The 20,052-nt window shown below is 43.0% G+C and overlaps 1 protein-coding gene across 1 annotated transcript in view; it reads left to right on the plus strand.

Moving 5' to 3' along the window:
• Snd1 (staphylococcal nuclease and tudor domain containing 1) overlaps window positions 1–20,052 on the plus strand; it is a 401,581-nt gene that overhangs the window by 251,656 nt on the left and 129,873 nt on the right. Inside the window, exon 15 of the mRNA XM_038320023.2 lies at window positions 6,746–6,887. Coding sequence (XP_038175951.1) covers window positions 6,746–6,887 — 142 coding nt within the window. The remainder of the gene's footprint in view (window positions 1–6,745; window positions 6,888–20,052) is intronic.

The following is a 20,052-nucleotide window of genomic DNA, read 5'->3' on the forward strand; positions in this document are numbered from 1 at the left end:
AGGTGGGATCCTCAATTGAGAAAATGCCTCCATTAGATTGGGCTGTAGGCAAGCCTTTATAGTATTTTCTTAATGCTTGATGGGGGGCAGGCCCAGCCCATTTGCGGGACCTGGCCTGGTAGTTTGGGTTCTATAAGAAAACAGGTTGAGCATGCCAGTAAGCAGCACCCCTCCATAACCTCTGCATCAGCTCCTGCCTCCAGATTCCTGTCCTATTGGAATTCCTGGCCTGACTTTGTTCAGTGATGAACAAAATGAAGTCAAATAAAAGCTTTTCTCCCTAACTTGCTTTTTGGTCATGGTGTTTTATTGCAGCAATAGAAACCCTAACTAAGAAAATTCCCATTGTGTTTGTATCATTTCTTCTGCATATCATGGTTTGTACAATTTGTTTGACATGCTGATGAACTTTTAGGCCATTTTAACTGTTCATTAAAATCCAGAACATATTCTGTGACCTGTCACATGGTCTGCCTGGGACTGTCATGATTGTCAGTCAGCACACCACTTTGTGTGTTTTCATTCCGAACACAGAAATGAATCTTATCTTTCTAGCGTTCACCAAGTCCTCCTTTTCTCTTCAGTATTGAACATGGGAGAATGAAGGACACAGATTGTCAGCAGGGTCAACCAAATGAATCTTTTATAGATTCCAGTTCTTTGTAGCATTCCTGAAATAATTCTGTCTACAAAGTCACAAAGGTTTATTTAGTTCCTCCTTATTTGGAAGAGAGACCATCATGGAACTAAAGTTTCTCTCTTCTCCTGGTTCCAGTGGTAAACACTCTATTCTGGCTTCTCGTCTGTCCTGAGCTTGTAGGTTCCCTTTGGAAATTTAATTTAGCCAATTGTGCCGTGTTCCTTCAATAACAGATGAGGGTATAGAAGTTTTAACTTCAAGAGAGCAGATTTCTACCAGTTTGTGCATCTGCAGATGTCCTCTGAAGAGATGGAGCTCAGGCCTGGACACCTCTTCTGTGCTCTGACACGTGGAAACCTGAGTGATGTCATGTGCCAGCTAAGCCAACAGCTGGGAAAGATGTCAACCAGACGTCACTTAATGAGAGACTATTGATGGCCGGATTTCAGCACTTTTAGTGGGGAAAAAATAATGATATCTTGAAATTTGTGTTCAAGTGGATCTAGAAAGCATCATACTCAGTGAGGTAACCCAGACCCAGGAAGAAGTGGCTTTTAGACATAAAGCAAAGAAAAACCAGCCTACAAAATCAGAGAACCTAGACAATAATGAGGACTCCTTAGACATACATGGATTTAATCTACATGGGAAGTACAAAAAGACAAAATCTCCTAAGTAACTTGGGAGCATGGGGACCATGGGAGAGGGATAAAGGTAGGGGAATGGAGAAAAATATATAGCTCAATAAAAACAATAAGAAAAAAATTAAAAAGTGTTATACTGCCATTTTGTCCTATTGAGTGTTTTTCTCCGCAATTCTCTCCTGTTTTTTTTATTCCTGTTAAATGTGTAGCATGCTGAAGTTTGCACACACATACCAGCCCCCCATTACATAATCTTACTGTGAAATATTAACTAGCCAGGAAAGGGTGGCTTCAGAGTTTTAAGTGCTTTGTGGTAACACTAGAGCTGGAGTACTTTCCCCAGTGTCCTCCCTACCAGTGCCACATTTATTTCAGGAGATTATCATGCTGTACATTTGGCTCCTCATGGAGAATCATAAACCCATTCCAAAAATTAAAATATCACTTGTCCCTACGGAACCAGGCGGGTGGAATGGAGGAAGAGTGGGGAGTGATGAGTGGTGTTTTTGCCTTTCTGGTAGGGGACGTAGCTGTGATTTGTCTTCTGGGCTGCTGCAGAAGTAATCCCCCTTGTCCGTAGAGCCCTGCACTGATAGATAACTATGGCAGCAAGTGATCACAAGAGTCTTTAAAATGGAAGAACACGGTTGCTTCAGTGTCCTTAGCGATTAGTTCTGATCTCACATTCTTATTTGTATCTGCTCTCTTGTTTCACTGTCTATGCATTGCGATTAGTTGGCCCTGATGGGGCCCAGTAAGACAGACAGCTCTAGACGGGAAGAGGCATTCTAAGGGGAAAAATACATGTGGTACTTCCAAGAAACCTCCTGGGGGACATTGGTTTCTTTACCATTGAGCTGGGTGCTGATAGAGTTCATCTGTATTAACAGCCTCACCTGTGTACGTGATTTGGTTTGCTCCAAGGCTGTTCTTGATGTTAGTAGAAGAGTGCTTGTGGTGAGAGCTCATTGGTGAACTTCCTTATTAACAGTTCTCATTTGAGGCCTGCACATGATAATCCTGAGTGGTTACCTGGTAACGACTACGCTTCCCTCTTCCCATTTCCCCCATGCTCTTTTGAGTACTCCGATCTTTCATGTCTACCATGAGGGATTTGGGGGAGAAGATGATAGGATTTCTTTTGCTGACATTAGGTGCATGTAAACAGCTTCATGAATTCTCATTTCTGTAAGTTGTTTTCTTCTCAGATGCAGTTGACTGAAACTGTGTACATACTGCCTCACCTGCACCTGCTGTTCTAGGGTTCTACTTCTTCAGTTCTCCCAACTTTATCACTGTCCCAACCTTGGCATTTTAAAAAATCAGTTTTAGGTATAGTGGTGCATACGCCTTTAATCCCAGCACTCGAAGCAAAGGCAGGTGGATCTGAGTTGGAGGCCAGCCTGGTCTATCAAGTTAGTTCAGTACAGCCAGGGCTGTTACACAGAGAAACCCTGTCTTGACCTCCCACACGCACGTACAAGTAACCATTTGTAGCCACGGGAAAGTGCTTGTTTGGTTTGCTTTTATCTTGGTCTTTAAGGCAGGTTGATTTATCCTGGGCTGTCCTTCACCTCACTAAGTAGCTGAGAATAACCTCAAACTTGTGATCCTCCTGTCTCAAATGCCCTAGTGCCGCGATTGCGCTGAATTACAAGCATCCACCACCACTCTCAGCTTACACAGTCCTAGGTCTTGAGCCCAGGGCAAGCGAGACAGGTCTTCTGTAGCCACGGGTAACCCGGATTCCGGAAGCGGCCTCCTTCCTCTAAGTGCTGAGATGACATGTATGTGCCACCATGTCCAACACATAGGACAATACTTTTTAGAGAAGAGTTATAGGCTAGCTGTTAAGAGCAATTTTGCGTAGCCACAGAAAGGTCTAGTGGAAGGGTGGGGAAGTGGCTCAACAGGTAAAGGCTTGACCACAAGCCTGATGACCTGAGTTTAGTCTCTAGAACCTAAATAGTGAAAGGAGAGAATCAACTCCTGGAAGATGTTCTTTGACCTCCATGTGCATGTTGTGATGCATACATACAGTAAATACATGTTTCCACATTTGAAAGATAGGGCCTAAGCCAGAAGAGGGCAGAAATAAGACGCCATTATATCCTTTGACTCTCTCTAAGGAATATCCAGTCTTTCTTGGGGGTCATTCTAAGTCCTGTTGCTCTAAATTCGAGGTCTAAATCTTAGCTGTTTTGAACTGGAGTCATTTGTTGCATCATTACTTTCTCAATTTCAAGGTGTATTGAGGAGGCAGAAACGTTCCTTAAAGAGATGCCATCACAATAGCAGGTTAAACGTGGCTAATGCAACCTTGAATTAGCTGTTCTCAGTACAGAAAAAAATGCACGTGCATGGCTTGTTGTGAAGCACAGGCGATGTGAAAGCTACTAGTGCAACACAAAGGAAAGCCTTCTGCCCAGAAGTACAGCTGCTGCTTTATTATTTACACCAGTGGAGGAGAATATTGGTATAGATAACAGAGAACCATATCTAATTTATCTGCTCGGATTCTCAAAGCCTGAGCCAGTATAGCAGGGAACTATAGCAGTAGTTCTCAGTCCTTTTCTGAGGAAGTTAGCACACAGAAAACCCCAGGGTGGGAGCCTAGCCATCTAAGCAGAAGTACTCAATACTGCCTTGAAACAAGCATTCTGTGCTACACTTCTGTGTTATCCTGAGTCAGTTGTGCTTCTGTGTTATTGGTAAAGGATTAAAACTATCATGCTAGTGATATCTTTGAACTTTACCACAGTATTATTAGCCTTAAGATCTGTTGGTATCTTTGACTTCATAGAGTAGAAGCTGATCTTTGTTATATTTTATTTCCCTGGCTTACCTTTTAGTTACCTTTCTCTTTCTAACCCTAAAAATGTCTGTGAGACTCAAAACACTTTTCCATGTTGCACAAGGTTTTTGAAAGGCAACTGACCTAACCATATTCAGTCCATTTTGTTGTAATATACTCTGAGTTTTAAAATAATTTCTACATCTAAATTATCAGAGGGTGATTTATGGCTACATCACCCAAGGAAAGTTACCAATATTCTTTACTATTGTTTTCATCTGAGCCACTGAAATAAATGGTCTCAAGAATTTTCATATTGAAAAAGAGCATGCTAAGCAGAGAAGTACTTGCCCTAACAAGAAAAGACAGACACCGTCCTGTGGCTGTGACTGAGATCCAAAAGAGCTGACATCTCTTGGTTATTACAGTCAGTTTAATTGACTTCATAAGATCCTTTCATTTTTAAAACGCTGTCAACTTGGATGAAGTCTCCATTCTTTCTCCTAATGGGTGTTCCATGCCAATTCGTCTCTTCACTAAGCCTTTGAATCCTTGCCTCAAGAACATGGGCACTCCATGTCGTATTTTATAATTTTGCATCTGGAAGTAAACATGATAAGCCTTTAAAGTCCATGCCTTCAATTGCCTTCAGTTTTCATTGTTGACTTTTGCTTCAAATCCCTGCCATAGTCAATGGCATGCTTTTCCATGTGTCATTTCTGGAGACAGTCTGGTAGACAGGAGTGGAATCAAGGCCCTCTAAGGATTTTATTACATAGAGAGCAGTTGGGTCGCTTGATTGTTCTGAATAAGCATCTTCCCGATAAAGCAAGGAATGTTTTACCCTTCCCTTTGGCCAGCTTAGCCAAATGGGGAGAATAAGGACATAGCTTCCTTGTTAGTATTGCCATTAAAGGTGTGTGTGTGTGTGTGTGTGTGTGTGTGTGTGTGTGTGTGTGTGTGTGTGTTAGTCCTATGAGCTTCTCTTCTCCTCCCGCCCCGTGTGTGTGTGTGTGTGTGTTAGTCCTATGAGCTTTTCTTTCTCCCCCCCCCCCCCCCGGGAATAGTCAAAAGACAGTGATGAGCAAAAGTCTATTTCTGGAAAATATTGATAACTCCACGTTTGGAGGAAGACTTCTTTTTCAGTGATACTGGGTTGCCTCATGATTTGCAATAATCAATTTGATAATTGCTGTTGACTTACTGTCTCAGCTCACGAATAATGCCCCAAATTTAGACTAGTATGGCAAAAGGATTTGAATCAGGTAGTGCTTTTGTCCCTTGGAACATTTGTCTTGCTTGATTGTTCTGGACTTCAGCCAACTGCCAGAAAGGCATTTTTCCTGCTTTATGTGTATAGTAAAATATGTGTCACATAAGTGTTCACTAGGGGGGGTTTCCAGCCCACTACAGCTCATTGTTAGCTTACCTTTTTTACCATTGTGCCTTTAGAAAGACTGAGAATGGATGACTGTCTCTCCTTTTCTCTAAGAATCTGTTTGAAGGGAGGATGGATCTCATTACTATAAATATTGTTTTCATCATAGCCTACTTCGCTGATTCTGAATGAGAGGAGCACCTTTGGCTGCTGTGGAAACTCTGTAGTACTTGATGGCTTGTTAAATTTTCATTATTGTATGTACATTAATTTAGATACAGTAGTTCTGTTGCTAGGAGAAGGAAGCATCAGAAAGGAAGAGCTTGGTTGAGTGCAAAGTGCTTGTATGGCAAAAGTCAGAAAAGTATGCAGAACTTGCTGTCCTCAGAGGGGGTTTGCAGTTCTGCTGGCTGTACTGCAGACCTCAGAAATTCTTAAATCCAGCCACTATTCCCCCGGAATATGTAATGTGATATTTTGATGCTTGCTTACTCCATCATCTGTTTAATTAGCTTGAGAGACAGAAAGAATATGAAAGCCCTTAGCGCCTGTGTGGCCAAGAGCTTTAAGACTCAAAATGTTCATGCTTGGTTCTCTTGAGCAGAATGCATGGACTGGTGTTGATGCATTAAAACTGCTTGAAAAATACTTGATGGGCTTTTAAATTTCTATAATTACTTGTGCTGATGTGATGTGATCTTTGTCTTCATGGGACACAGTTTACTATTATATATTTCCCTGGGTGGGAGAGTATTCCTCTGACACACACACACCACAGACACACCTGCATCTCTTCAATATGCATATGAAGCATGACTAGCTGGGCTGATGTCCAGAGAAGGCCAGATTCTGGACAAGGTTAAGAAACCAGGGAGCTTGGAGTCTTATGTAAGCTGGCTTCCTGAACAAGGATTGTGGGTGCAGTGTGACATGGCTTCAACAAGGTCCAGTTAGTCACCATAGAAGAACAGCATTTGTCTTCTGACCTCAGTTTTATTTGCCCCACAGCAAGAGTGGACTCAGTTTCTAGGCATTCACCAGCAAACATGTACTGAGTGCTCAGTTACTGTACAGAAGGAAGCACTGAAAATGTTCCGGGAACTGTTGTTTGACAATATTTCTTCTAAAAAGGTCACACGAGAACCACATCTGTGTCATATCTTCAAAATTTACAGATTTTTATGTGGTTATTTGCTTATTTTTCTCTGGACTTTTTATCCCAAAGACAAAGGAACATCTATTTGTATCCACTGCTCTCCAGTAATTATTTCTTTTTTTTCCTTCATCAGGACACCCAGAAAGCAAAGCAGTTCCTGCCCTTTCTTCAGCGGGCAGGCCGTTCTGAGGCCGTGGTGGAATATGTCTTTAGTGGCTCTCGTCTCAAGCTCTATTTGCCTAAGGAGACTTGCCTTATTACCTTCCTGCTAGCAGGTGAGTGCGCGCCGCAAGTGACTCCTAGTGTCCTTCCTTGGAGCCTCAAGCCCTCCTCTTCTTCTCCATTCCACCAAATACAGGCCTTTGGAGAATAGTTGGCAAGACAGCACAGAAAGTCACCCTACTTAGATGGAAGGAAGAGAAAATGAATGATAGAATTTTCCTACTTGGCATTGGCATGCCAGTAGTTAGCAGGTCTCGGGAGATGAACCGCACTGTCCTTGGCGTTTCCCAGGTGATGCCACTTGCTGCTTCTTTTTCTTTTATTCAAAGTCATCAGAATCCCAGTCCTTTAGGGAAATCTAGCCAGGACACCGCTTTCACAGGCTCCTACGTCTGCAATAATTCTTGTTGACTGAGGATGACGTGCTGGGTGAACCTTCCTCCTCTCTTTGCTGTCTAGTTTTTACCTCTCATAGCCTGCCTGGCTGGGTTGCTTAATGTTTTCCCAGCCAGCGAGACTGTGAATCGTGCTCTTTGAACAACTTACATTTATGTATTCAGGGAATAAACCGCTTCATTTCTTCGCTGCTGGCAAATAATAAAGGTATTTATTTCTAGTCAGCCCTTGCAGAAACTGTGGTCTTTGAAGGAAGGCTGTCATTCCATCCTCCCAGCCCTCACCCTCATTCATCCACTCACAAAGGACACGTGCCGTTGTGCGCCCCAGATGCACGTTGCCTTTTCTGTTACTGTCCTCTTGCCTCAGCACTTCTGTGGAATTCTTGAATAGAATTTGCTGTGGTTGAAGAGAAGCAAGAGCCTTGCTTTCTATCTGTCTGCTGCCAGATTTTTTTGGCCCCCTTTTTCCTGGGAAGCACTGAGAACCTCTCATTTGTATAAGGGGGCTCCCTCAAGCCCCAGCTAAAGGGGTTGAGTTATGCGCAGTAAACCTTTCCCTGAACATCCTGACTGTGCAGCTCACTGCTTCTCCTTGTCTGCCCTTGACAAGGCACCTCACAACTCCTACCAGTTAGATGGTAGCTCCCCAGCTCTGTAGGTTTCCTGACAGGCCCAAGGGACATGTGGGAAGGACACTTGAATCAAATCCACACCTGACTGGAGGGTCCAGCTCGTGTTTCTGCTGATGGCAGTTATAGTAAGGTGAAGCTGCAGGGTGCTGCAAGTCTGTTCCTATGGCCATTTGTGCCCTGTTCTTTAGATTTCTCTAGCTGAAAGCTTTCTTGGCTCTGAGTTCTTATTGTGGGGTTTAATGTGTATATTCAGCTCGTTCTCTGATCTACCCCAAAAACCAAAATTAGCCTTTTGACAGTATGGAGTTTAGTTCAGGGTGAAAATAGAAAAGGTCTGAGTGTTTCCCGGGAACCTGACCTCAGATCCATAGAGTAAAAAAAAACACTGGTTTCTAATCTCAGCTCCTTAAATGGAGCCAGCTCAAGGTGTGTGCTTGGTAGGAGAGTTTTGCAGGGTGCTGCTTGTCAACCTTGCTTAGAAGGAAGCCATGTTACTGCCTGACACTGCATCAACCAATTCCTTTGTAGACCTGGCATTATTTTAATCGTCATAGAGCCAAGACATTGCCTATGTTAACTTTCACAAAATAAAGTCTAGACATTCTCCATTTCCTATCAGGTCTACCACCTTCTGATTATATTTCTTAGCATGTATTTGCTGATGAATGTAGGAGAGAATGTCAGGTGTTGTTGGCTTGAGCCTCGGAGTAGATTATAAAGGCCATAATCAAAGCCAACATGGTGATAAAAACTGGTTAGAGGAATGGCCTTGTGTGTGTAATGTTTATAGTTTCCATGGAAATGCTCAAGCTCATCAAAGGAAACCTGAGCAAATGCTCAGGTCAGGGAGTACTCTGTATTTATGTAGTACTTTAGGTTCTTTGTGTGCCTCCAACACAGCTTTAGGAGTAGTGTATTCCACTCCATATGTGGAGTAAACAACCCAGAAACTCCAATATAAGTTAAGGATTCATATGAAGGCGAAAAGATTTGGTTCAGGGAGTAATAAAAGACCACTGAGTATAGTCCTCATGTAGCTAAGGGGACAGAGATCTTGTATATTAATCAGAAAGTCACAGGTGACCATTGTCAGTATATTTTCATCAGAGTTTCAACCAAAGGCAGATTCCGGATGATTGGAAAATACCATGGAAAGGAGCAAACTTACTGGATAGAGATTGCTCAACCAAAAAAAAAAAAAATCAAACAGAGAATGAAAGATACTGCATAAAAAGAGCTTACTGGGTAACATCGAAAAGGGATGTTGGTGTCTGGGTACTTCTAGCATTGATGCATACTTTTCAATCATGAAGGTGGTATGTTGGAGTTGGAAAGCTATCGAGTATAGCTATTATTTTTCTTAGACCAGTTATAAAATGCTAGATAAAAACTCAATAAAATCTTCATATAAAAAAGATGGAGTAGCCAGACCTGGTGGTAAAACATAATCACAGCACTCAGTAAATGGAGGCAGTCTGATCAAGATTTTGAGGTCAGTCTCTGCTAGATAGTGAGGCCAACCTGGATTAGGTGCTGTCTCCAAAAAAGAGTGTGCAGGGATGGGGAAGACGGAGACAAATCCTATGGAATGTGTGGTTTAAAATGGTGAGGATCCTTGTTGAAAATCCGAGAAATGAAGGAGATTGTGGAAGAATAAGAGCATAGTGCCTGGAGGAGTGAGAGTCTGCTTAGAGAGACTGCTGGTGACAGTGGAGGGAGTGTAAGCACTGACCTGTTTACCTAGAGCAGTCTGTTCTCGTGGTAGGAGATAGGTGTCATATACGCTCCACATCATATAAGATGATACTGCAGAAATGGTCTCTGTTTGCAACTAGGAAAGAATTTGCATTTTAATTCTCAAGGGGAAAATCCAGACATTTGTTGTGATCAGTTTTCTCCTTGCTGCTCTCATTAATCCCAGCCTCTTGGAGAGCCCTCTGTACTTGATGGTGGGGTGGACACTTTCCATTTTTATGTGGCCATTTTTGGGCAGACGGCCCCACAGCTTGATAGGGAGTGGCATTTGGCCCAAGCCAGCTGGTCTCTCTGTCACGGTTCCTGCACCCCTGTACGTGAAGTGATTGTTTAGTCAGATGGGATAGCAGGTGGGGCTGGGAGAGTCGGCTGCAGCTAACAGGTCAGCGCCTCCTGACAGCTCCCACCCTTAGTCCTTTCAGCACCTGGCTTAGGTCTGGTCAGCGAGCAGATGACCTTATCCCATCAAAGCTGAGTCTTCAAGGTCCCTAAGCCTGCTGCTGTAGCCTCTTTTACACGCTCATTTTGTTCTTAGAGGCAAATGCTCCTGTCCTGAGTTAGTGGGAAGCCGAGAACCCCTGGGAACTTGTGTTTGTTTTAAGGCATCAGTTTTCCTTGAGTAGCATTTAGTAAGCGTCATACGTTCCTTCTCTTAGAACAAAAACAGCTTACCTCTACTCTTTGATTTCAGGTTACGTTCACTTGTCATGTGTGTTAAGCTGTATTTTGGTATCTTGTCTAAGGTAGACTGAAGCATATATTTGTAAATCATGTGCCTCTTGATTTACATTTTGTGAACATAGAGTATGTGTCCTGCTATTGCCATGACCTTTGTATGAAGTTTTCTCAGTGTGAATCACCTAAGGCCTTTTGGGCCATGCTGAAGGCATAGTTTGGGAAATTGTCATACTGACTAAGCATAGCAGGTATCAAGTTAGTATCCTGTAACAAAATGCTTTCTCCAGAATTAAAAGAGAAGAATAATTTGAGGCTTTGGGGTAAAAGTAACATAAGGAGTCATAATTAGGTATTTGGGATCTCTTACCAACCTAGACTGAGACCCACACATGCCTCTGTTTGCCTTCCCTTGTTCTTAAAGGGGGTGGATCTAGTCTGGTGAGTTACAAGCCAAGGTGAGTGGGGTGAGGGGCCAGGGTAGATAGCTCTCACCTTACATAGAACTCATGGGACAAACTGCCTAGAAGGCAGCAGCCACTTGGCAGGGGTTCCCTGTGAGTCACAGCAGGTGACTTATAATTAACCGGTTATAGCACATGAAACAGGACTAGAAAATGAGGCCTCCCTTTGCCTGCCCTTTGGCATCTATTTTACTTTTCTGTCTCTTTCTGATTATTGCTCCCCCTGGATGCAGTCTGACGAGGGAGGCAATGAGGTTCTAGATGCAGTCTGACGAGGGAGGCAATGAGGTTCTAGATGCCTGCATTTTAATGAGTGGTAGTGGGTTTGTGCATGGTGAATAAAAGGTGTGGCTATGTGTCTGTCCTTCCACCTTGAACGTCTTTGAATAGTGTTTCATTTCTTTCCTTCACTTTAAAGTCTCTCTTCAGCCTGTTGTAATGGGAATATCAACTGCTTGTTTCAATAGACCAAAAACTTGTAATGAGCAGAAGGGAGGAGAGGTAAACAGGAGTATCCTTCTCATCTCCGGGCCCCAGGAATGGTGAATCCCCATTGATTACCAGTGCCTAACCAAATTACACAATTAAAGCCAATGTATGTTTAAGTGAGAAATCCCATTCTGCTATCACGGAGGTGCTAATGAATCAGGCTGTTACTGTGGTTGTGTTTGCTGGGCCTCTATCCTTAATTAAGCAATTACAGGGTCTGCTGATACTTATGAATTCCTTTCAGATGCTTTAATTGAATTGCAACTTAATGGATATTTGTGAAGTGGGGTATTCTTTCTCTTGGGACTTCCCAGTTTGGATGTCTCCCCTGCCTGTGTGTTTTCAGTTGGGACCCATCACCCGAAATGGACAGCTTGACAAGACACTTTCCTGAAGTTTCTAACTCTTTTCATAGCCACGTTAGAGTTAAGTTCATCTTAGATCTTCCTAAAAGGTCACCTCTAGGTAATAATTAGTACAACAAGTTTGGCAAACATTTGTGACAAGGCCAAGAGTTTTTCACAAGTTTATTACAAGGAAGATACATAAATTAGCAGATTATTTATGCTCTCAAAGAAATTTTAATCTTGTAGGGCAAACAACCGTATAAAACCAAGGAATAATGAAATTAGAATTATCAAAAGTATAAGCAGCATACCACAAGAATTGTCTCAGTTCCTTTTGTGTCGCTACCATGAAATACCTAAGCTAAGAATGGGTAGTGTAGAAAGGAAAAAAGTGTATAAAGTAGATTTTGGCTCTCAGTTCTGGAAGCTGGATCATTTAAGATCCTGGTGGTGCCTGTAACTGCTTTCTTCTGGTGGGGACCTCCTGCTGCTTCAAATCAGGATGGAAGAGCCGAAGGGCAAGTATATGAATAAAAGAGAAAAAAAAAAACTGTGAGGGACAAAGTCACTCCTGTTAGCCTATTCCTACAATAAATAATCCATCTCTTAAAGTCCCTGTCTCCCTGCACTGCCACCGTACCAGATAGATTTCGTCTCACTGGGGACGGACAGGCATGGGGAAGAACAATTTTGTGTTTGTTGTCAGAAGAGTTTCCTTAAAGGATGTAGTAGTGATCGTGACTTTTCTGTTTCTGTACTAGTGCATAAACATCCTTCTCAAGGGCTTTTCTGCCGTTGAGCTTCAGTGCTTTGGCCTCATCTTGAAGTCTCTGCAGGTTCACCATTGGTCAGGCGGCTAAGGATGCAAACCTCTGATTTTAGCCCAATTGCCTACCATCTTTAGATCGTGACTCAGTCCCCAGAATGGGCTGCTTTATAACTTATGAGACAGTCAATGGCATGGTATTTAGTAATGTTTCTCTCTGGGCATTATCTTAGGAACACAGAAATGCATGATAAAGTCGTAGCATACTAGCAGCTGAGAATATATAGGCATAAAAGGGGAAAGGATAAAGTAGCCAGACTTGGTGGTTCACGTCAGTAATCCCAGCACATGGGAGACTAAAGCAGGAATATTGCCATAGCAACAACAACAAAACAAAACAAAACACTAGGTAAGAAAAGCATACCTTAAATTACAAACACATGAAAAGCACTTGGAGATTCTGAAACATTAGCAAGCATTGTTTTACTGTCAGAGAGCTAAGGCCAACTTGCTCCATATCCCAAAAGCTGTATATGCAGAGACCAGTGTTGACTGACTGCTGGTTTGGGCTAAGGCAGGGCAACCTGGTGTGTGGTATTTCAGTGGATTCTATCAGAAGAGAGACTTGATGAGTAAGAGCCTAGAAATGCCCATATCTGGGGGTGAGCCATAGTTCTCAAAAGGTCAGGCCTGTGGGACATAATGGAGTGTTTCAGGGGAAGAGAGGAAGGGCTTCAATTTGTTCAGTAGCCACTTCAGATATGTTTTTTATTGAGGCAAAGTAATAAAGTCATCAGTAAAAATGAAATTTGTTCAGCATAGTTCAAAGCAGCCTCAGGCCTTGCGTTGAAGGATTCCAGTTTCCTACTTTCTTGTGCTGACCAGCCTGCTTACCTTGGTATGATGCTGATGATCAGGTGATGAGGAGGCAGCAAGGACCCTCTGCAGTTCTGTGCTAACCTGTGTCAGCCAGGGCCTTCGGAGCTGAGAGTAAGATAGTCACCATCACGGCACCCTCTGTGGAGTCTTGTCAAGCGTCTGTGGGCCTCTAAGTCTGGGTGTTTGATCCACACCATCTCATGAGTGTGTACCAAAGAAAGGTACCCGTTGTATAATCCTCTACTAGAAGAGGCCCTGCGAGTGCCTTGGCTAGTCACGAGAAGATTCCCTCTTGACTCTCCTAATCTGCAGAAGGCTGCTAGTGCTTCAGGGATTTTGGGTTTACGTGAAATAAAGGTGATCCTGGCTAGAAACAAAACCGGTTAGAGCCTTGAGGATTAGCCAACAGCAGAGCCACTAGCATTTTCTCTTCCGTTCCTCCTCCTTCCTTCCTACTTTAACGGGTTTTATTCTGAGTCTTCCTAGGGCAGGGAAGGATGAAGAGAAGTTTTCAGAAATCTAATAGCTTTCCTGGCATGTATCCAGAACTAGCACCAGTCTGTGGCTATGCCCATTCCGTTGGGTGGCTTTTTCAGAATACATTTCAGTATAGGGTTGTTTGTTGATGTTTTCTTTTCAACATCATCTTGTCAGCTTGCTGGCATTGCCTATTAGCCACTTAGTAGTACTGATGTAACAGCATCCTGTATTGGGCTAGTCTCCACTAACTGAGCCTTATGGGGACGTCTTTTTGACCAAAAGTGTAACACACTACGCCTGCTCTTCATGCTACACACTACGGGAAGGTACGTGAGCTGGGCAAGGGACTGGAGATTGAAAAACACACAGACACATACACACGGGGAGGGGGGGGGTGTCACTCTTGAAACAAGCATGCCAAGAATGGCCCCTTGAATCAAGAATGCCCTACTTTATTGTGTTCCACGGTAGCTTATATAGGGTCTCCTTGACTAAATGGCCACACCTCAACTCTTGGGGTTTTTCCACCTGCAAGCCCACCAAAACCAATCCCCTGCCATCAGGAACTCCTGAGGGTCTCATGCTCAGAGCAGCTGCAAGCATAGGAAAAACAAGTTGTTTGCAGGAAATTCAGGGTATGGGGTCCACAGTCCCCAACACAGTAGGATTATAGAAGCAGACCCTAGATATAAGACAGAGAGAGTAAAAGTGGTTTGGTTATTTAAAATTAAAGGGGGGGGGGGATGGAGAACTGATGGTTCAGCAGTTGAGGGCACTTGTTTGTGGAAGACTCAGATTTGATTCTCAACACCCACATGGCAGCTCACATCTATAACTTTAGTCCCAAGAGATCTGCACCTTCTTCTAGCTTCCATGGACACTAAGCAAACGTGGTGCTTAGCCCTGTGTGGCAGCAAAGCATCCATACACAGAAAAATTAATAAATACTTTCTTTTAAAGAGAAATGCTGTGACGTCTTGTAATAAGCAGTTCCAGGGTGAACAGTATACACGACCTGTAAAATATATCTCTGTTGCTATGGGAACTACCTCTCACATCTTCTTTTCAAACCAGTTTAAGGAGGTTTTACGTCACTTAACTTGTTTCTCATCATTGAACAGTGAAATGGTCTTTGCCCTTCTCTTCTGCCCCAGGTCATTTCTTTCTCTACTTGCAGTTTGTTCACAAAATTACTGGGGCTTCTCCAATTTATAGGCTGGATTTGAACAAGATTGTACAGTTTAGTGGGAGCTGCATACTTAAGTTGTCAGTGGTTTGGGCCACCATGCACATCCCTCTAGTTGGCCTTCAGAAGGCCTCACAGACTTGCACTCCTGGAAGTGGGAAGCACTCCCTATGTATAAGGCCACTAAGAAGACCCTGAGAGCTGCTTCTCATCTCAGTGCAGTAGCAACATTCCCAGAATCTGATACAGAGGTGCCAGCACCGGCCTCGTGAATGCAAGAATGAGGCATAGAAGTCCCTGTCATCGGGAATGGTGCCCACGTGGACAACTGCATTCACGTAAAGCCTGAGAGAACTTGGGAAGGAATTCTAGACACAAAATAACAGTGTTAAGCATGGCTTCTTGATAGCAGCAGGTGGGCTCTGCTTGCTAGAGGCAAGCACTCTCATTTAAGAGAGGCTTCCTGACTCAGCTTTAGCTGCAAAACCTTGCAGCTCTTTTAAGAGGTCCTGCCACAAAACATTTAAATGGTGTTGATGAAAAGCTGACTACATACTTTTTGGTTGTGGTAGGGACCTTGAAATGCCATGGAGTTGTGGCAATAAACATGGCTATAGCTAGTACCTCTGCCATGAGGCTAGACTCTCAGAAAAAAAAGCTAAAAAATGGGCTGGATCCAGCCATCAAAGCCACAGCTTTAGTCCTACCCATATTGCTTAGCAAATTAAAGACTCACCTGGTCAGAAAAACAGAGATATATAGTAAAGATAGATTCAAAGATGAAGAAACCTCTAAACAGTTTACTGTGTATTTAAAAATATATGTAGGCTTGGGAGGAGAGAGAGAGAGAGAGAGAGAGAGAGAGAGAGAGAGAGAGAGAGAGAGAGAGAGAGAGAGAGAGAGAGAGAGAGAGAGAGTGAGTAGTTGGGTGCCGTTGGTGCACGCCTTTAATCCCAGCACTCAGGAGGCAGAGGCAGGCGGATCTCTGTGAGTTTAAGGCCAGCCTGGTCTACAAGAGCTAGTTCCAGGACAAGCTCCAAAGCTACAGAAAAATCCTGTCTCAAAAAACCAAAACAAACAAACAACAAAAATATGTGGATGGCATCTGAGACACAAATATATTCATCACTAGAGCTTTTTTTCATTTATTTTCATTACTTAGAAGTTATGAAAAGTTTTAATCATGGTTTCTTTTCTCTTTGCCTATGATATAATAAAGAGATGTACATCTTCTCTGGCTCCCTGCAGGCTTCTAGAATGGGCTTTGGGAAAACTTCACATTGGAGCTTTCTGGCTTCTCTGTAGTCTTTCCTTCTGTGTATTTTAATTGTGCTTTACAGTAGAATAAACACTATGAACCCTCATGCATACCTTTACTGGGGAGGAAGATAGTTAAATCTACCAGTCAGCAGACTATCAGAGAAGTCCCCATTTCCCTGCCCTTGTGTGCCTCCTTTTCCTGAGCTTGTACATCTGCTAGTGATTTTTCTAGGGTTAATTTGGGTGTTTTTATTTTTAAATTGGAACATGGTGTCTGTCTCTTCTCTGTGTGTTTTGGATGCAGCCCCTGTGGTAGGCATGCGGTTATTAACTCCTCTGATACACCAGTTCACTCATTAGCATTTGCATTTTAAATTACAAACCAGAGCAGACGACATTTATGCTATATTTATACCATTGCCTTCTTCATGAATGATGTTGTATGTGCAGAGAATGCAGAAATAACTTGTGTAGAACCCTGATGTATTTTAGTCTCTTTTTCAGCGAACTGCTATTTCTTTTTACTCTTGATTTTCATTGTTTAATAGGATTTTTTTTTATTCTTTTCCAAGTTTAGACTTACTCGTGAGTGCTACTGATTGGGAAATGCTAACGACAACCAACCCTCCATATCAAAATAGGCATATTGCGTAGAGTGGCCATCTTTCTCGTTCACGTGGTGTTCCTTGTAAGCATCCTGCTTTGATTTGAGAAGAGCAGAGTTTTCTCCTTCCCAGAGTAGTGGGTGAGAAGACATGGTAACGGAGACTTGTTCTTGCTTGTATCTGTGCTCGCATCTTCCCCTTTTTAAAGGGATTAGTCAGTCGTTACTTGCTAACACCTGTTATTCCTCAGCACTGCAGGGGAAGAAAAGGAAATGGTGGGACCTTCGAGGGGACATTTGGACATTTCTGCTGTCCATACTAGCGAATAAAATGCCAGCACAGCAGCAGACCCCTCAAGATGAGAGGTTTCAGTGGTTAAATCTTCTTGTGCAGCTCCTGTTCCTGCTCCTGGCAGATGATAACTTCATCATATTAAAACCAAGAACCAGGTGAAAACTGCACAGTTATGGACTGTAGACCTGTGACCGGAACCTTCCCAGGCCTCCTGAGTGTTTGCTGAATGAGGGTAGAAAGCAAGCTCTGCTAATAGCTCTCACCCATGTTGTTGTGCTTTTCCTATAATCAAGTACCGGATTTTGTCTCTTCTCTCTTATAGGACTGCTTTTTGTTAAACAGTTCTTTACCCCCATACACACAATTAAAATTACACCAACGTTCAGAAAATTCATACTTAAAATAAAGATACATTCTGGCAGTCAAATCTTCAAGTGATCTAAGTTACTTTCCTTCTTTCTAAGAATTTTTCTCCTCTGATAGTCATTCTGCTAATAGATTCTTGAATAAACCAGACATAAAGAGCTATCTCTGAGGCTGGTGATCCACATACAAGTACTTCACCAATGCAGAACCTGAGGCCCGGGGCTGGGATGTACTCTCTGGTTGCTTATTGTCTAGTATGTGTATGCTCAGTCCCTAGCACTGATTTTCAAAACTAAAAGAAAATCTTGAAGCTTTAATATGTGTGATTACTGTACCTATGTCATATACTAAACAGTAAAGAAATTATACGGCACAGGCAAATAGCATTTTAAGCTTACTTTCATAAAGATCTGCCTCCTGCTATGAGTTTGAACTTTCATTACATACTGTCCCATCATACTTATTAATCCCTTGAGAGGATAGGTCTAGTAGAATGAAGGCTTAGGTTGGTAGATTTTGTTTCTTCAACATAGTAGCATTTGAGCTGTCTTGCTTTCCTAAATTCTAATGATCATACTTGATGCAGACTTCTGTATGTCTTCTAATTGTATTAATTAGTCTCATGATGACATCTTACCTGGGTTGTACCAATTCAGAATTCTCCCTAAGACATTCACACCCTACCCGACAGGTAAATACTGAAGTCAGATCACCAAGTGAACTCCAAGGTCAAGTGAGGGGTCCTTCCACTTATATATATATCACAGTTCAGCCTGTGCCGATTTCCACCACACACCCTCACATTAGTTCATCTTCTCTGAACAAAGCACACAAGAAATTCATTTTAAGGCCTTATAGACAGAAGACAATGGCTTGGATGATAAGTGCTTGCCTAGCATGCAGGACACTCTGAATTCAGTCCCCAGCACCGAATAAACTAGGGTTGGTGAACCATGCCTATAACCCCAGCATTCTAGGTGAAGACAGAAAGATCTGAAATTCATACCTTCTTGGCTCCATAGCAGGTTTTAAAACGTCCAGCCTGTACATGAGACCGTGTCTTAAAACATGAAAGAGAGAGAACAGCATGAAAAGTTGATATTCAAGATAAAATTAATATGAAATTGTTCCATACCTTTGTATGTCTTCTGTAGAAAAATCCTTTTGGATACATTCAGTGTTTACCACCCATGAAGACAACTCATGATGCAGGTACCTTGTACTAGGAAAGTAAACTGGAAAGTAAACTGAGCCTTACAGGGTAGCCTACAAAACAAGGAATGGTGATCGGTCCCCAGAGGCTTCCAAGTGATAAGGCAGGGCAGAAGACATGTTGGCAGCTGTCACCTTTGCAATCCAATTGAGTGGTGTGGCAGTGGGCATTTAGGTAACACTCTGCATGTCCATTCAGTAACATATACAAAGGCTACTTTCGGGTGCTGATGAAAGCAGTGGAGGCAGATAGACAGCTCACTAAAGTGCCCCGGAATCCTGTAGCCTAACACCTGTCTTACATTGGCTGTCCGGTTGAAGTGCTGGTTGTTGCCGGTCACTCCCCATCCTGCTGAGCTGGTTCTCCAGGGAAGAGTGTGCCTTAACTGTGTCCACACAGTCCTAGACACCCAGCCCTCTAGGTACCTGCCTCCACTACATCCTGGCTTCTGGCGGAAACCTTGAATTAAGTGGTTTAGGAATAAACTGCCTGACTGCATTTGTGCAGATAGCTTCTCTCACCAGCTATCTGAAGTGCTTTTTGAAATACACGGGAGCCCTTTGTAAGCTGCTTTATAAGCTGTGAAGTCCATTGTTGCTGCTCTCTGCAGCCAGCGTGGCTCTACCCTAAGTAATGTCTCCTTGGCTCATGGCCAGAAGTGGGTATTGCAAACTCTAGTAAGCAGGAAAGCCGCCCACCAGAGTCACTAGCAGCTGTTGCAGGTTGGAGGATTTGCAGAAATTGAGATTGCTGTTCCCAGATATTGGCACTTGCCTGGTGATGAATGACCGAGTCTGTGCAAGGGAACTCTGTATGCTTTCCTTCAGCCTTTTATTCTCAGCCCTCTATTGTGGATTCCGCTCAATGGCCCCGTTGTGGATGAGGGCCGCTAAATGCTGGAGTGAGTAGCCTGCCTCTGCCTCCATTCCCTCCTTCATTTGGCCTGAAATGAGACATTAAGAATAGCTCTTTGAGCCCCTGATCTGAGATTCTTGAGGCAGGAATTTCATGGGACATAACACAAATGCCAAGGGCTAAGAATTTAACCTCAGGAGGGAAGAGAAATAAACTTCACCTGAAAGCATACTCTTTCAGCTTTATGAATTCAGCTTTAATTACTCTGGTGCTCTTACCTTAACCCACACATCTCCTCTAGAATCACCCGGGAGGTAAGACCAAAGACCTGCAGAGCCCTGTTCTTATATAGTCATTAGTGTTTGTTTCTGATACGATAGCCCAAGAGTGAAATGCTTCGAGGGCGATGCCACTCTAATTTTTTACCCCATGCATATTCATGTATGTGTCTGTGGAAGCTAGTGTTATAATGCCATCTTTCTAGAGATCAACCAAGGCATGAGTGACCTCAGCTAAGGCTCCAGTTCCTGCCATCCACTTCTCACACGCTTTTC

This window comes from Arvicola amphibius, chromosome 2 (genome assembly GCF_903992535.2).
Source record: "Arvicola amphibius chromosome 2, mArvAmp1.2, whole genome shotgun sequence".
Taxonomy (NCBI): domain Eukaryota; kingdom Metazoa; phylum Chordata; class Mammalia; order Rodentia; family Cricetidae; genus Arvicola; species Arvicola amphibius.